The sequence below is a fragment of the Cricetulus griseus genome (genome assembly GCF_003668045.3).
Source record: "Cricetulus griseus strain 17A/GY chromosome 1 unlocalized genomic scaffold, alternate assembly CriGri-PICRH-1.0 chr1_1, whole genome shotgun sequence".
Classification (NCBI taxonomy): Eukaryota; Metazoa; Chordata; class Mammalia; order Rodentia; family Cricetidae; genus Cricetulus; species Cricetulus griseus.
Genome location: NW_023276807.1, coordinates 31,095,915 through 31,114,866, shown reverse-complemented (window position 1 = coordinate 31,114,866; position 18,952 = coordinate 31,095,915). Strand labels below are relative to the sequence as shown.

Here is an 18,952-nt window from a genome sequence, read left to right as displayed (position 1 = left end):
AAGATTCAATACATGTGATTTTTTTTTTTTTTAGATTTTATTTATTTACTATGTATACAACATTCTGCTTCCATGTATATCTGCACACCAGAAGAGGGCACCAAATCTCATAATGGATGGTTGTGAGCTACCGTGTGGTTGCTGGGAATTGAACTCAGGACCTCTGGAAGAGCAGTCAGTGCTCTTAACCTCTGAGCCATCTCTCCAGCCCCACATGTGATTTTTTTTTTTTTTAACGTTTTATGTTTCTTACAATAATCTGAAATGCAATGGTTCAAATATTATCAAACTTGATACTACTTTGAATTAGGCTCACAGAATTAGAACTGAGAAAAACTGCAAACTTGTCTGAAGACATTTTGACTATCTACAAAAAGGTGAGTTGGCACTCAGTTTTCAAGTGTAGGGCACCACTGTAGCACTTCCATCCAATTCTGCCTGTCTAACATGCAACTATTTAAATGCTGAGATTATTTTACTTTTGTTTAAATACAAATTACATTTAGCTAAGGTTTATACATTTTACTTCAATTTCCTTCTCCAACATTAATCAATTTAAAATAGCAACAGTAATACTACATAAAGACATACTTACATCATGCTCTGCAATTCTCCAGCAAAGCTTATAGCCTTCCCTGTATTTCTTCCGCTGCTTGAAGTGGCAGTAGACATCGGGCTAGCTGCAGTATTATTCATCTAGAATAAAAGATAAAATAATACTTACACACATATTTAGCTATAAAAAGTACACAAGATACAGGAATTCTAAATTACTTTGAAAAGTATAGAAACCTTCAAATTTTGGATAATTTCAGTTCTGTATAAATCCAACTTTTTTCTACTTAATGTCTTTATTCAAATGAAAGGTAGTACAGTAGGAGAAAATTGTTTAGTCAGTTCAGGTACCAAATAATTGCCTATATGACTAGTGCACATTCAGTATCTACACTATAGTAATAGAACAGAAATACTCATTAAACTACTTTGGCATAGTTTGGTAGTTCTCCATAGTGTTGCACACCACCAGAATCTCATTAGCACTTATTCAGGGAGTGTCCAGTAGCTCCTTAACAAACATTCCCCCAGTTTTGCACAGACTTTTTTAAACAAAAGTCACTTTGGGAGCTAGAGAGTTGGCTATGGGAACCATGACCGTTTTGCAAGCATGAGGGCCTGAGTTCAGAATCCAGCACCCATGTAAAAGCTGGCACAGCAGCACACTCCTGTAACTCCAGCCCTGGGGGAGAGAAAGGCAAGTGGATCCTGGATGCTCTTTGGCCAGCCAGTTTAGCTAAAACACAGAGCTCTGAGTTTTGAGGAATGGCTTGGAGGACTGACCTATTCTGAATTAAAATGATAATAGATCTGTTGCTACAGTAAGCATGATACAACATACCTAATCGTTACTGAACACTTACACATCTGCTTTAGCATCTGCTTTAGATATTTTTCAAATAGAAATACTGTTTTGATAGTAAATAAAATAGTGTGAAGCAGCAACTGAGAAAGACAATCTATATCAACATCTGGCCTCCACATTTGACATACACACACAAACACAACACACATTCATGTGCACGTACGGGAACATACACACACACACACACACACACACTCACACACTTTGGGAGTACCAGGTAAGAGTCTACTTTTAAAAATTCTTATAACTATAATATACAAAATGAGAAAACCAGAGCCTAGAGTAGTTCTCGTTTGAACCAAAGCCTAAATTATAGTAGAAAATCAATCAACAGATCAGAATCTTAGGAGCAAATAATTGGTTCAATTTAAAATATGATATTTCCCCTATTAAATCAGGCTGATATATAATGAATGGCTAACCAATTCTAATCATGCCTTTTTATTTATTGTGCATGGCACGATATTAAATAATTAGTAAACAAGAACTAGTCAAAAGAACATAAAAGTCATCGAAGTAGGTAAAGTACCAACTACCATAAACACACAATAAATATTACTGTCTAAGTTTATGTAAACTTTGAATACCATCATTTTCCCTAAGTTGGAAATTAAAAATACTTTGCAGATTCTATGGAACAACATACAAATTTGAGAACACATGATAAAGCAGTTGAAAGAGGTCCAGGAAGAATCTAGTTGGTAAAGCAGCCTCTAGAATTGGTGCTGCACAAAGGGCTTGGTCATTCACACCACTGCAGAAGGCAAAGTCCAGGCAGAGAAAGGCTTTACTATGGTGAAACATCTGACCTGAAGATGGCAACCTAAAGGGTCACCTTGCTGGGGAGACTGAATTGAGCACAGTCTAGAGATTAACAGGAGACGGGAGACATCATCCTGGGGGATACTTCCCACAAGTGGAAACATGCAGCCCAATCCTGTGCATCGGCTCTCAGTGGCCTATCTATGGAAGATGCTTTCCTGTTCTGCACATCTCAGAGGCAGAACTTACTATCTCCTTGAACTGCAAGTCACTGGTTAGTTTCCCTCACACAGTCCCTAGCAATCACACAATGTCTACACAAGGTGGCTATCTCCTAAGGCCCTCTTGTGATCACCAGACTCACAGTAATGGAAGAAAACAGGTTTCGGCTGATTGCTGTAGAATGTGTGAGGAGAAGTCAAAGTTGTGCATAAAGATCTGATTTCAACGTTCAGCTTCAGAGGCAGACTATGGGGTTCACTATCCAGCTCTGCTACTTTGTTAGGGCTTTAAGGAAGGCACTTTACTTCTCTCTGCTTCCATTGTCTCATCTATAAAATGTGAATACATTGTCTCAACTATAAAATGTGAATAAAAGCCCTACTGTTTAAAGGTGATTGTGGCAATTAGATGAACTCACAGAGCAAACAATTTGGGACAATCCTGATACAGGAAGTACACAATAAATGTTAGCTATTAAAATACAGATATTTAAAATACCCCCATCTTAATCTGACAAAAGCTTTTATATCAATTTAAAATACCTTTACTTAACACACTCCATCTTGCCTCTCCCTGTCCCTATACCCCATGATATGTGAGAAGAGCAGACCCTCTTCATTCCCCTCTTGCTCTGAACTATGGCTCTACAAACTCTTATCTCTTCTACACTCAGTTCACTCTCCATGTGGCTGTCAAGTTCATTTTCCTAATATGCCCTTTTAATCTAACCAAATGTGTGGAAGATGATAAAAATCACCATGGGAATCTAGAGCACAGGTACTCAAGGACAGGGCACATGAAATTAAGCTAGAGAGAAAGTTACTGTACTCAACGCCCGAAATGGGCGTTGCCCGAAAAGGCAACATGACACAGAGATCTAGGGGGAACAGCACTTTAATTATGTCATAATAAATACGTAGACATTCTTATATGTAATTATATCTGAAATACTCCAATATTCCTTTGGCCTATGCTAAGCAGGCTAGAACTAAGTAGGGCACGGAACATGAGAGCTCTTAAAGACAAAAAAGTTACACTCAAACTGACTTAACACCCAAACACATTAAAGAGAGAGAGAGAGAGAGAGAGAGGGAGAGAGAGAGAGAGAGAGAGAGAGAAGAAAAAAGCAGCTAATGCTAAGAAAAGCTATCACTTTTCTTTAAGCCTACATTTGTTCTGTTTTTCACAAAAACTTTTGAAATAATTACTATTTTTCTGCAGACAAAGTAAGGAAATAAACTACCTACACTGCCTTGTTCTATTTTGGTTTTAAGACAGCCTCATGTATTCCAAGTTGGCAATAAGCTTGATAATGCCGCCTCCCTGTCTCCACCTCCCATGTGCTGGGATTCCAGGCAACTCCAGCTTGAAACTTGGGTTAGGGGAAAACAAGGGTTACAGATTTCTACAAACAGACCAGCAAAAGACACAGCCTCCCTTTTGTAAGGACCCCCACCACCACCACCCCTGCGCTGCCCAGTGTTCCCAGTGGTTCCAAGACAAGGCCAAGAGGAAATACTAACCTCAAGGATTCTGTATTAACCCCAGCCTCCCAAAACCAGGATTTAGGTTGACCCATTTCAGATTGGATATACACACTACTTACTGTGTGTGGTTACAGCTAAAATGGAGTGAGACACCTCTCAAACAGTTGGTCTCTTTCTTCAGTTGCAAATCCAGTCACCCTGCTCTAACTCTCTTAAGAGAACATGTTTCATAGAGCAAATTTACACTAAGGGTCAGGCCCTAGGTTTGATGCACAGCTTTCTTTCAGTTGTCTCCCTACTAGAAATGTTTCTATCAAGGGTATTCATGGGTAAGAGGTGAAGGGCTCCAATCCAAATGTATTACAACCACAATCAGCCTCTCACAGACAAGTTACTTAATTTCTAAATCAAACAGGTGAATAACTTTCTTCTTGACATGAAAAGCTGATAGTTTATTAGGCTCCAAAATAATTCTTTCCTGTACCCACATTTTGTTTGATGATTTAGATAATTACTTCTTTAGACATTAACTTCTTTACACATCAAAGTCCTATCATTCCGATGCTTTATTTCCTTTTTTCTGGACATAAAAAAAGGTCTGTTAAAAGCAGAAGCACTCAAGTCAATTTTCACTAATAAATACAGTTAACATGGAACTGAAAACCTACTGTAATCTTCTCAACGGGCTAATGTCCTGCAGTTGTTTCAGCTTTCCATGGGGATGCAGCTGCTTGCCATATTTTACAAAATGAATTCAGATGTGCACATTGAGACCCAGATCAGTTCAACATACCAGCTTAAATGTGAACCCCAGGAATAAGTTCATTTCTGATTAATACTATGATAATCTGATCACTAAACCAAATCTCCATTCTAGAAAATAAAAATCCGTGTTTATTTCACCTAGATGTGTGTGTGTGTGTGCATGTACATATGCATGCAAGATTGCTTTCATTAGAAAGTTTTGCTGCCAAACACAGAAAGTTCTAATTGTAGCAAAGAGTAAAGATAGATGTCACAAAAGTAAATCAAAAACACAGCGGCTATGTTACTGGGTATCCATTAAGGAGCATACTTTTGTTGACAACATGACCAAAGAAGACATCCCATGACAAACATCTTTTATCATACACCTCAAAGAACTGAGACTCTCATCATTAGTTTCTGTAGCCTAGTAGTTATGGCAAAATCTGGGCTATAAGCCTATAAGCCAACTAGCAATTAAGAGACATAATGGAAATGACTAGCTCTTCTACTAATTACTGGCGAAGAACATTAAATCATGTGCTTACTCAAACATCTACAGAGTCTCAATCCTAATAATTCATATCCTAGACATCTCACATAATATAAATAAGTTTTTAAAATTAGAACAGTTTTGTAAAACCCCAAAGGCAGGGGGAAAAAAATCACAGGTAACTCAACATTAATACATGTTCCATTTTGTGTTTTATTGTTAAAAAAAAAATAAAGTTACATCATAATCTAAATTTTCCACTGATGTGAAGAACATCAAATGATCAATCACTACAAATGCAAAAATTCAAAAATTATATAAATTATCTATAAAATGTCTATAGCATGTAGAACAACACAAGTTCTCTAGACACAGGCAAAACATAGGCAGCTTCTTTGCCAGAAAATAGCACAGGTGGCCTCTAGTCCAAGTCCTGAGAGTCCTCTTTCCCATTTGAAATCTCATGAGCCAGGATTCGTTTCTTTCATTTCAGCATTCTGGTCTTCCATACTGCCACCCTTCCAGTCCTGTTTACAGTAGCCACACCCAACCTTCAGCCTACAAACTACTGTATCCTAGCATAGCTATGAATGCAGCCCAGCTGTTTGATGATGACATCATATCATGATGTCAAAAGGCTGGATATCTGTGGCTTATAGCACTCTAGGGTTTCTCTAGCCTACAGGTACATACTCTTCCAGATTCCTTTTAGAAAACAGTTCCATAGGCCTAGAAGCCACATGGTCAGGTAGTCACAGCAAAAAACTCAATTCTCAGTACCAATTTTCTTTATTTCTTTCTCGATGCTATGACAAAATGCTTAGCAAAAGCAGCTTAAGGAAGGATTTACTTTGGCTTACAGGTAGAGGAGCTACAGTCAGTCATGATGGTGAGGTCATACAGGAGCTAGTCACACTGACCTACTATCAGAAAGCAGATAGATGAATGCTGGTGTTCATGCTTTCTTCCTTTTTGCTTTGTATTAAGTTTGGGACCTTCTCCTATAAAGTGTTACCCACGTTCAGGTGGGTCTTCCCTCCTCAGTCAAAGTTCTTTGGAAACACCCTCAGAAACATACCTATAATATATCTTCTAGATGATTCTAATCCAGTCCCATTGACAGTGAGGATCAACCATCACAATTGGTTTATACTATCTTAGTGAATGTGCATTATTTTCATCCTAAACTTCTGACCCATACTGAATCCCTCTTCCAACTACTGTCTGATGACAGCATCTCTTAAATGACATAGAAACAGAAACTCATCATTGATTTATTTCCCTTCAGTCTCCCCTCTTCTTAACATAAAAACAGGCAATGTCTTTTTTAAAGCCCAAACTATCTGCCCTTAGATTTCATTCATAATTATTAGACACTGACTAAAAGCCAAATGTTCTATGGCCTCAGGATATAATAGTGACGAAACAAACAAAAATTATAGGGTAAGGACTAATACTCAGACAAAAACAATTTAAAGTGGTGCTATAAGAACAAATTTTACAAATGGATTTCAACTACCAGGTAACAATATACCACCTGAGCAAAATGCAAGAGGCAGTGCTCAAGGACCTGTATACAAGAACAAGGCCCGAAGACCACTGTGAGTAGAAAGGAGGAGTAGAGGGTATATGCAACAGAAAATGGATCTAGGAGTCATGAGGAGGAAGTGAACTAAGAAGCCTTGAAGGCCACAGGAGGTTAATTTTAAGCTGTTGGAGAACTTTGAACATGATTGTTTTTTAAGGATAGCTGCAGTGAGGCTGCTCTACAAGCAAGGGTATGACCCAGGAAAGCAGAAGTTACTGAAGCTGTGCAGACAAGAGATGTCAGTGGCTTTGATTTCTGTAACAAGTGGAGATAACAACACATTATGAATGCAGAGTTAACTTGCAGGTGGAGTAGACATTGGGTATATAAGAACAGCAAAGATGACTGAGGTCAAACCAAATTATGCTACCATTCGCTAAAAAGAGGAAGCTTTGAAATGATAAAAACAAAAACAAACCAGAAAACCACACAATTTCAGTTAAGATCATATTAAGACAACTATTAAACACTCAAGCAGAGGAGATCCTACAAAGCTTTGTGAAAGATGTTAAAGGAAGGAAACGTTACAAGCTGACAAATTGATGTCTCCTAAGGTGAATGACATTCGAGGAGAGTTTGGCTGGTTTGGCTTGCCTTGGTTTGGTACAATGTCCTGTTTCATATCACAAGTAGGCCTTGAGATTCCTATGTAGCTCAGGCTAGCCTCAAAGTTGCAATCCTTCTGCCTCAGCCTCTTGAGTGCAGAGATTTAAGGAATGTCTCATCACACCTGGCTGGAATGGGCTTTTTATTTAAAGAACTAACTAACCAGTATACCAGAACCTATAATATAGGAATCAACTAATGTCTCAGGTTTACTTCCTCCATCTTTCAGGAAGAATTTCTGTTTGTCTCACAATGGTTTTATAAAGAAAACAATGCAGCAGGGCTTGGTAGCACACGCCTTTAATCCCAGTACTGGAGAGGCAGAGGCAGGCAGATCTCTGTGAGTTCGAGGCCAGCCTGTTATACAAAGTGAGTTTCAGGACAGCTAGGGCTCTGTTACACAGTGAAAACCTGTCTCAAAACAAAACAATAAAACCCACAATGCAATGTGGGCTCAAAAATATATTTGAATTGAAAATAAGAAATTTTTATAAAATGAGATAGGCCTATCACTCAGTGACAGAGCATTTGCCTTAAATGCAACAGTCACTAGGCTAAATTCCCAGCAAAATACACACACACACACACACACACACACACACACACACACACACACACAAAATAACAAGACGTTTTTATATCCTTGTTAGCTAATGATGGCTAACTTACAGACATCAGAGCTCTCTGCTATGAGAGAATCTTACTAATTTTTTTCCTTAGTCTCATATTAGCCTAAATTTAATACCCAATATTGTCCTCTAAAAAATTGTTCTAAAATTTTTTCTTTATAAAAGTATATCTAAAATGCACTGCAGAATGTATCTAAAAACTCAACCTAAAACACACAGCACTCATACTGGCAAATTCATAGCAAACTCACTTTTTCAATACTAAAATACTATTGTTTTTACATAAAATTCAATGAATTTATGGGTTTTTTTCCCCAACTCTGGGAAATCTGGCCATCACTAAACAATCCTAATAAGTAAGTGCTATAGCACAAAACAATATTGTTTAAATGAGTAGCTATTTTTAAGCATTACAATTCTCTTTTAGCCTAGAATCATGCTTTATAAATAGTCAGCCTTATGAGAAATATATTGTCATCTAGTAGTATTAAACATACATGATTCAACAATCATAATTTAGTGGTGTGGTTAAAGCACAGCCTGTGTGATTAATGACAATTTAGTACATGTATATAAAGAATTCATGGGCTTGGGCTTTACAAAAGCACTTCAGTGACTCAGATTTTTGTTGATGTTATTTGTTTTTTGTTTTGTTTTGTTTTGTCCACAATCACCTTACCAGACCAGTATTTTCCCCCTACTAATGAGGAAACAAAAAATACTGGCTAAATGTCTCAGGCCTAATTTTATTTTATTTTTTATGTAAGGCTTTAGGCTAGAGAGATGGCCCAGTAGTTAAAAGAACATATTACTCTTCCAGAGGACCCAAGTTTGGTTCCCAGAGCCCACATCAAAGGTTCACAAGTACTGTAACTTTAGTCCCAGGAGAAACCAACACCTCTGGCATCTGCTGATACCCACACAGATGTGTGTGTATATAATTAAAATACATCTTCTTAAAAAGGAGGTGGGGGTTGATCCCTAGTAGCTGACTACCTGATCTATGTAGTCATATAGCTTGACAAAAAAAAAAAAAAAAAAAAGTCATCTATTTTAGTGACTAGAGTTTTCATCTGTAAAAGATGCCTATCTCTAAAATACTATGAAATTATTAGAGCTACAACCATTGCAGTCAGGGGCTGACATTGCCATTATGTGTCCTCAGAGACTAGTAAATTATGTTATGTTCAGATAGTCTTTGTTTAAAAGAAAACCAACAGGCTAAACAACAAGCAAAGGTTTAACTATGTAAATTGGTGGGAGGGGACCAAATATGTGAGCAGGTTTCAAACCATAGTTTGAAAATCACTAATTTCATCCAAATCCCTCATTTTTCAGGTGAGGAAACTGCAGCCCAGAGGGGTTTCTTGAACTGCCCAAGGACACACCACTATTTAGTGACACAAGCTGGGACTAAAACTGAGGTCCCCCTGACTCCTGGTCCAGAATCCTTTCTACTATACAACGAGGAACACACAAATAAAAGTGGATCATAATTAACTCCTCCATAACAAGACCTCCACAAGGTGTCTGTTACAGTGAACCTGGTTGTGAACTAGCTGCCTATGCCCACCCACAGTGTAGCAGGAGAGAACTGAGCTCTGAGGTTTATCATGTGACCTTGGGCAACTCATATCACCTCTCTTCCTCAGTTCCTCTAAAGTGGAAACTTAAAATGCTCCCCCTAGAGTTAGTGCTCAGTTATGTGAAACATGATAATGAACATAAGCAAAGGCACAACTCTTTGAGAACATTTCAGGATTTTAACATCAAGCATGCTCAAAGAGAGAAGTTTATGGTGGGACAGCCTTTTCAAGACTAAGCTACGTGAGACAGCAGGGCTCAGGGGCATCACCGTCAACATTTAAAATAGCAAATAGAACAGTTCATTCCCTTTGGTTAACATGAGTTCAGTTAACACAATAATGCAATGGCTGAATTATTTGTCACAATGTAAGTATAAGCAAAATCATTAACATTCTAATACATGAAAAACAGATTTCTGACTGATTCACTATGTGACCTCACCAAAAAAATATTTTCAACAGGAATACTTAATCTTCCTATTATACTGTATTGTAGCCCCTTACATCAAAAGATTTTTTTTTCTTCCCCAAAGAGGACAGACAATCGCACTACCCAAGATTTCTATACAAAGTAAAACATTTAAATCACCAGTGGCTAAAGTGACCAAGTCACTCTCTGACCTTATTCAAGTTATCCCCTAAATAAGTGAAACAGCACTGACTTTGTCACTGATTTCAGCAAGAGCATTTTGGAGACTGAAAGATGGCTAATCATTCAGAGATTATGTTAAGAATTCTGAAAAGTGAGGCCATGTTAGCACAGCCAAAGTGGCATGTTTTTGATAGTGTGAAAGGGGCTCTGGTAGAAAGTATGCTGGGACATGACTCCCAGAAAATTTAATATAGTCTGCCGCTTAAGACCAGATCAGTCTGATTTGCATGTCCTGAGCTATTCTCTGCCTGTGATGTAACTCATGAGCTTTAGGCTGTCATTCTAGAGCCAAAGATTATCTTGAGCCTTGAGGCCAAGGGCAACATTTTACAAACATCAGGCCAGAGTTCAGGGTAGTATCTACCATGACAGTTTTGTTTCGGTTTGTTTTTTTTCCTTAGGGTTTATTTTCAAGGCCTGGGTGCACAGCCCAGTGGCAGAGAACCCACTTAGTAACTGGGAGGGCAGTGTTCAATCCCTAGTGTTCAATAAAAGGAAGCAAGGGAAGGGGGAGGGGATAAAAAGGAAAAAAGGAGAGAAAATTTTATTTTCAAGATTAACAGTCAAAAATGGGCACATTTTAAGGAAAGTAATACCATGACACATTTATCACCAAATTTCACCTTTTCTTCAGAAGTTTGAATATGGATACTAAAATGACCTCTAAAATTGCTCAAAGTTTGCTACTATAATCTATTAAACAGCTTTATTGTGCAAAAGGTTAAAAGAGAAGCACCACCTTTCAAATGGGGAAGGAAAAAAAAACCACAGCAATAAAGAGTTGAAAGTTTTCACTAAGAACTAACCAAGTGATAAAAGGCACTGGAAACCCACAGCTGATTAAAGAAAACTCTAGTTAGTATTGTTCTCTTTCCAACTAAATCTGGCATTAGCTTTAGAACCAAGGAGTCAAAAGAGTGTTTTGCTTTAATTTGCCAAGCTGTAAATAAATACTAGCAGACCCACGCTTTGAATGAAAGGCATTATTTGGATATAATTATGATTCCTTACAGCATAAATATCCCAAGAGCTAGTCTCTCTGGTTTAAAAACTCAACAAATCAAAAACTGTAACAGCTCTCAATTTGTCAGACCTGTGGGATCCCATGCAACACCACCATGTGTGTGGGTGGCTACTAAAGTTGTAATTTACTTTCTAACCAATTAAAATTTAAGTTCATCAGTGGCACCTGCCACATTTCAAGCACTCAAGAGCCACCTGCACCAGATAGCTACCACATTGGTAGCCCACAGTGTATAGTATTTCCAACTTGGCAGAAAGTTCCATTGGGCAGTGCAGCTCTCAGGATAGATACAATGTACTTAAAAGCCCAACGGGGTGGGGTTTGGGTCATGACTTGCAATAGCATGATTAAGTACATTAAGTACGTTCTGGTTTTGCCAAGTATTATCAAGAAACTATCCCTTAGGAGTCAAATTCCGCTTCTCTGGAACACACAAATTCTACCAGTTGTTTCTTCAAGTCAATCTTTTAACCTTTGCAAACACTGAGAGCCCAGGTCTTCTCCCAGAGCAACATGTACTCGTTTCTTTGAGTTTCTACTAACTTAAGGGACACGATGCTAACTTATCCGGGTGTGCAGTAACAACACTGCTTCCAGGATCCTGTCTGAACGTCAAATATATCCCCTCTCCCTATAACTCCATCCGCATTTGTCACACCAACTGTCCTGACCTTCCAAAGAGAAGGCAAGAGGACAATTTTCTCAACATGGAGCGCGTAGGTAATTAATCACAGCTGAGAACTCTGCGGGCGTTGGTGTAAGCGTTCAAGCACACAAATACTCTCCTGTTAACCTGGCTTTTGGACTAGGCTATGCTGATCCTCATCTACAACCCCACAACACTAGCTAAATGATTTCCCCAAGGGTCCCAGAGGCGGGCGGTGGCAGCAGCGTCGCGGTGTCCTCCGTCCCTTTTCCCTGCACGCTGCACTTCCGCCAATGCTCCCTAACTTCCATGGAGTGGAGCTTTCCTTTCTGAAGGACTCCGGTCACCAACGCAACCTGGGTGACACGCAAAAGGTGCCTCTCGGCCCGGGCCGGAGGCTCCCCTCGCCCCACGCCCACCGACGACGGGGAGGAGCCATGGCGCACCCCACGCTCGGCGGCCTGCGCCGGGCTGCGCCCGCAGTCCTGGGCCTGACCTTTGGCTGCCACGTCCCTGACGTCCCCAAGACCTCGCCCCGCTCCCCGCCGCCCCCACGCGCCCCACAACCTCTGCTTAAGGACACGTGGAGGCACGTCTGCGCGTCCCGCGAGGAGAATGAGGGGGACAGAGATGGCGCGGTGTCTGCGGCGGCGGCGGCGGCCCCGGGACACGATGGGCTGGGGGGCGGGGAACGGGGTCAGAGAGTGTAGAAAGGGAAAAGGTGACTGGGCTAGGCTGGAGGGGGCGCAAGATGGCGAGAGCGCCACTGTATGAGGGGCGGGGGTTGCGGAGACTGAGGTAACTAGACCCACGGGCCGACCCAGGCAGCGAGAGCGCATGCGCACCCGGCTAGGTGGCGCGCGGCCGCAGTGCTGCTCCGGCTACTTCCGCCACACTCTGGGGGCGGGGCGTCGTGCTCCCGCCAAGGCGGGTGGAGCGGCTCGCAGGCTCGCGGCTCGGCGGGAGCTGCTGTGGGGCGCGTGAGAGGTCGGGCTGACGTACCTGGTATGCCCTGTGCAGACTCTGCCGTCTGGAGGAGGGCGCCTGTGGATCTAGGATTCTCTTCTTTTGTTTGTTTGTTTTTCGAGACAGGGCTTCTCTGTGGCTTTGGAGGCTGTCCTGGCACTCCCGCTGGCCTCGAACTCACAGAGATCCTCCTGCCTCTGCCTCCCGAGTGCTGGGATTAAAGGCGTGCGCCACCAACGCCCGGCTGAATCTAGGATTCTTTAAGGAGTCGATAATCTGCCCTGGAAGTTTGTCCTTGCAAGCTTCTCTTCATGGGTCGGGGTGGTCGTGATTGTTTCGAATGGCAAAGGGGCTCAGAGTTCTGAAAGACCCGCGCCTCAGAGAAGCACTGTGCATGGTCGCTGCAGGTTCTGAGACCTCAAAATCAAAAGCCTGTGGCAACCGATGCAAAGTTTTCCCCCAGTTCGTTTCTACTAAGATTAATTACGTAAGAGCATGTTTTTATTGTTGATAATTCCACTATTTGGGAGGCTTTATAAACAAGCCCTGGTGATTTGGGAGTTAGGCCTGTTCGTCATTTTGTGATCTTGCACCACCTGTATTGAACTGTATGTATGACCTCCTCTAGCTGGGCGTTGGTGGCGCACGCCTTTAATCCCAGCGCTGGGGAGGCAGACCCAGGTGGATCTATGTGAGTTCGAGACTAGCCTGGTCTACAGGCTAGGTTTTCAGCTCTTGCGTTTGATGATTGCAGGTGAAGTTCCTTAATGCATCCAAGACAGTGGTGCCATACGCTTTCAATGCGCCTGTGTGTGAAGTGTTGTTTATATTTTTAGCATTTTTTCCAACAGCTTAAGATAGAAAACATTATCCATACTCAAGTCCTGCCACTTCAAAATATTACCTTTCTAAGTCTTGTCAAGCACTACTACCGCTTCTGTTAATGTCTTGCTTATGAATGAATATGTTCTGAATTGCTTAGCGTCTTTAAAACGGCTATCTTTTGGTTATCTCCTCTCTGGATTGGAGTTGTGCTGGATTTAGTCCTGTCTAATTGCCAGACACTTCAGTATTTATCAAATACACTTGCAAATATATATTATATATTATACATATATTGCAAATATATATTATATATATATATATATTGTAGAGACTCAGCATGACTTGTGAATCCAGGCTTACTCGTCCTAGGCAGAGTGTAGACAGTAAGTGGGAAAGTAGTCAAAATTGTCATTACTTCTCTTTAAAAGTAAGATGAGGTTATATACAACAGGTGAAAAGATTTTTAGTACATGGCCAAGAAAATAGGAGCTAGGGCCTGGTATGGGATTAGAAAGGTCAAGGTCAGTCACCCTTGATTACATAGCGACTTTAAGACCAAACTGAGCTACATCAGACCTGTCTTTTAAAAACAGAGCTGCTGTGAAAACAGATTGTCCAAAGAAATAACATTGCAGATGGTTCATTTTAATTAAAATTTTTCTTTGCTAATGTCATTGCACAGGCATTTCACCTCCAAAGATGAAGATCAGATTTGACTTGTAAACAAACTCTGTCAGGTCCAAAAGAAATTGGGGATAGATCTGTGGTACCTGTCAGGTTACCAAAGTGCATGCTGGCCTCTAGCTTCCTCTGTATCACAACTACCTGTGGCTCCTCTCACCTGGCCCTAAGCTCCAGCTCATGGGCTTCCTTCCCCAGCTTCTCATTCCCTTGTAACTCTATCTCAGCTGTGTACTCTCTTGGCCGCCCTCTCTCTTGCCTCTCTCTTGGTCTCTTTTGCAGGCACTCTCTCTGTCTTCCTCTCTTGCTCTCCCCATCTTTCCTCTCGTGGCCAGGTGAGTAAGCTGGCCGTGTTCAATCAACGGCTTTCTGCCTCTTCTGGACTCTTCCAGTTGGCTCTGGCTCATATCTACAATAAAAACCTTCCCCTCAACCATACCTTGTAGAGGCCATGTCCTCAGTTTATACAATAACAAAGCTAAAAACGATGAAGCTCTTGGTGAAGTTAAAGTTTTTAAAACCACTAGCTCTGAGAAAAAGCAATGATTTCCAAAATAAGTAGGGAAACACAGACTCACTAGTATGAAGGCAAAGTGCGTGTGTCTAAGGGCCCATTTACTTCTTTGTAATGATTACATTAAATGACCAAAGAAGCCTTCATTCTAAAACGGATGGCAAAAGCCGTGCTAATAGGGAACATTTCTGTGAGGAAGCCACTTCTCCACATAAGGATGGTTCACTTCAAGTGACCTGCAAAATATTGCTCTTGCAATCCATGGTTTTTATTTGTTAGGACAATTATGAGAGCCTCACTATAGAAACACAGACCTTCTCTGGGCATGATTGCATACTGTTTAGGATTGCACACACACGTGGTGCTATATTCAATTACTTTTCTGGCATGGAGAACTAATTCTGTATTGTAATCTCAGAGGCACCTTATTTTACTTATTAGACTAGATTTTTTTTTTTTTTTTTTTTTTTGGTTTTTCGAGACAGGGTTTCTCTGTGGCTTTGGAGGATGTCCTGGAACTAGCTCTTGTAGACCAGGCTGGTCTCGAACTCACAGAGATCTGCCTGCCTCCGCTGGGATTAAAGGCATCACCACCAATGCCTGGCTTCTAATCAGGTTTCTTAATACCATTGAGCATCAGTTTTTATATCTGTAGAATGAGATGTTTTAATCAATTGAGCTAAAATCTTGCTGCCTAAAAATCTATGCTCCTTTAAAATAGGAATACCTAAAATACAGATCCTAAATTTATACAGAATAAGTTTAACATGCTTGCTTTCAAAATCTTAGGACTGAGCTCTTACTTTGGATACATGAAGATATCCAACTCATGTTATATATTTCAAAAGAAAAACAAGTAAGAAAAAAAGTAATTCATCCATACCCTAGAAAAAGGGGTGATAGTATTATTTATGCATAATCATATTGGCTCCTACCTTCCATTTGCATTCATATATTTCAAAGCAGGAAGAGCAACATATTGATAGGAAATGTTAAGAATTGCAATACTTGAGGCTTTTATTTTTTTGTATTTTTGTATTTAAATTAGAAAGAAGCTTCTTTTACATGTCAGTCCCAGTTCCCTCTCCCTCCTCTCCTCCCCTGCTCCCCATCCTCTATCTCAACCCCCTTCGCTCCCCAGGGAGGGTGAGGCCTTCCATGGGGGATCTTCAAAGTCTGTCATATCCTTTGGAGCAGGGCCTAGGCCCTCCCCCATGTGTCTAGGCTGAGAGAGTATCCCTCTCTGTAGAATGGGCTCCCAAAGTCCATCCATGGGCTAGGGATAAATACTGGTCCACTACCAGAGGCCCCATAGATTAACCAGACCTCCAAACTGACATCCTTGTTCAGGGGGTCTAGAACAGTCCTATGCTGATTTACCAGCTATCAGTCTGGGGTCCATGAGCTCCCCCTTGTTCAGGTCAGCTGTTTCTGTGGGTTTCTCCAGCCTGGTCTTGACCCCTTTGCTCATCACTCCTCCCTCTCTGCAACTGGGTTCCAGAGTTCAGCTCAGTGATTAGCTGTGGGTGTCTGCTTTTCTGCGTCCATCAGCTACTGGATGAAGGCTCTAGGATGGCATATAAGGTAGTCATCAATCTCATTATCGGGGAAGGGCATTTAAGGAAGCCTCTCGACTATTGCTTAGATTGATAGTTGGCTCCAAACTTGTAGATCTCTGGACACTTCCCTAGTAGTAGATTTCTCTTTAAACCTATAATGGCTCCCTCTATTATGGCATCTCTTTTCTCTCTCCTCTATTCTTCCCCTGACTCTTCCCACTCTCTCGTGTCCTCTTCTCCCCTTCTCTTTCTCCCAATTCCCTCTCCCCTCCCCCATGCTCCCAATTAGCTCAGGAGATCTAGTCCCTTTCCTCTTCTCCGGGGGACCATGTATGTCTCTCTTATGGTCCTCCTTGTTTCCTAGCTTCTCTGGCAGTGTGGACTGTAGGCTGGTAATCCTTTGCTCTATGTCTAAAATCCATATATGAGTGAGTGCCATGTTTGTCTTTTTGTGACTGGGTTACCTCACTCAGGATGGTTTCTTCTAGTTAACTCCATTTGCCTTCGAATTTCAAGATTCATAGAATCTACTTGAATCTTTTAATATAGGACTTAAATTTATAATTATAGGACTGGAGTGATGGCTCAGCATGTAAGAGCTCTAATTGCTCATGGAAAGGACCCAGGTTCAGTTCCCACCTCTCATATGATGGCTTACAACCATCCATCCATAACTCCAGTTCCAGAATACCTGGTACCCTCTTCTGACTTCCAAAGGCACCAGGAATGCTTCTGGTGTATGTATTTCCATGCATCCAAAACACTCATAACATCATGTAAATTGATCTAAAAAAATAAAACTAATCATATTCATCCTCCTAGCGACTTTTCATTCTACCCAAGTTTAACAACCCGGGATCTTTTGAAACTAGTGCTTGACCACTATGATGGTTTGAAAGAAAATGGCCCCCAAAGGAATTGGCACTATTAGGAGGTGTGGCCTTGTTGGAGTAGGTGTGGTCTTGTTAGAGGAAGTGTGTCACTGTGGAGGTGGGCTTTAAGGTCTCATATATGCTCATTAGATGCTCAGTGAGACAGAGCACTTCCTGTTGCCTGTGAGTCAAGATGTAGGGCTCTTAGCTACCTCTCCAGCACTATGTCTGCCTGCATACTACCATGTCCCACCACGATGATAATGGACTGAACCTCTGAACTGTAAATGCTTTCCTTTATAAGAGTTGTCATGATCATGATGTCTCTTCACAGCAATAGAAACCCTAACTAAGACAGCACTGGGAAAACAATCACCATTTTTTGAAGTCAAACTAGGAAGGGAATCTTAGAACATAAGGCTTTGAAGGAGCCCTGGAATGTTCCAGGCAAATGTGAACTTATTCCCATGGAATCCAAAATCTGATTCTAGAAGCAAACAACTTGCACATTTTGACAAATGTTCGTCTTGTGGCTGGTATACCCCTAGAAGCTGCTGAAATAGCAGTACACAAAAGAGGCAGGCACCCAGACCATCTTCAAACTTACATCCCAGTAGGGGAGATTCAATAAACTACAAAATAGCTATATTCTATAGTATATTTGAAGAGCATGGGTGTTACTAGGAAGGTGAAAATGTAAAATAGAAGGATATGGAATGAGGGAGCTGTTGTCATTGAAAAAATGGCAATTGGAGCCAGGCAGACTGGGAAAGTGCTACTGGAATGAGTACATTTGGAAGGCAAAGGAGTTCGCTACAGATGTCTGAAGGACCGGCCTGAGTCAAGTTGCTGAGGTGGAGATAGGTCTCAGAAGGTGGAAGAACTGCCCAAAGCCCCGTGAGCTATGGAAGAGTTAGTTACCCAGAAAGAAAACCGTGTGATGTGAGGTCAAAGATGCATGAGGAAGCCAGTTGCGTAGGGATAGGGTATGATAGACAGAGGTTTGACATCATATAGTTTAGGCTTTAAAATGGTTACTCTGGTGCTGTTAAAAGTCATCTGTAGACTTATATGTCATGCACTAGCCTAGTCAAAGAGGAAACAAAGCATATGTATGTATACTGGTTTGTCATAGTTGGATTCTGGATATATTTTTGAAAGCAGCATGAGACAATTTACTGAGAGACTAGGCTTAAGGATCCTAGGAAAAAAGAACCATTGGTAATCAAACATTTGTTCTGAGCAACTGAAAAAGTGAGTGAATTTGCCTGCCTTAGCTGATATGGAATAGACTGGAATATGTTGGGTGGATACAGGCAATCAAGAATCCAGTTTGGGAGACAAACATAATTAACTGAAGCTCTGTCATCTTTAGTGTTTTTTTTAAACACATAAGTTTTTATGGCAATGGAAATTTTAGGTTTATAATATTTACAATCATTTTATTGAATTATCACAATTTTTGTATGCTGGCTTGGCCTGACTTGTTGAAGTTGTCCATCATTTTTTGTCACTTGGAGAAAATAAACTTCAAGAAGCAAAGGTTTTGTTTTGGCTCACAGTCCCAGAAGGCTCAATCTGTGTTCACTCAGTGTTAAGGCTTGGATCTAAAATGTCCCCAGAGGCCTTTATTTTCAAAGCTCTAAGTCTATGGAGGCTTTGAGAGGTGATGCTGT

The 18,952-nt window shown here is 40.9% G+C and overlaps 1 protein-coding gene across 5 annotated transcripts in view; it reads right to left on the bottom strand.

Annotated features, from left to right (window-relative positions):
- Positions 1 to 12,683, bottom strand: part of Supt3h (SPT3 homolog, SAGA and STAGA complex component) — a 342,495-nt gene extending 329,812 nt beyond the window's left edge. For 2 of the 5 annotated variants that reach the window (XM_027387432.2, XM_027387433.2), the window contains exons 1-2: positions 12,427 to 12,683; positions 596 to 696 (exon numbers count right to left, since the gene is read on the bottom strand). In XM_027387432.2, coding sequence (XP_027243233.1) covers positions 596 to 696 — 101 coding nt within the window. In that variant the 5' untranslated portion in view covers positions 12,427 to 12,683. The remainder of the gene's footprint in view (positions 1 to 595; positions 697 to 12,426) is intronic. The other 3 variants (XM_027387434.2, XM_027387437.2, XM_027387436.2) reach the window with 3 other exon arrangements.
- Positions 12,684 to 18,952: the final 6,269 nt, after the last annotated feature.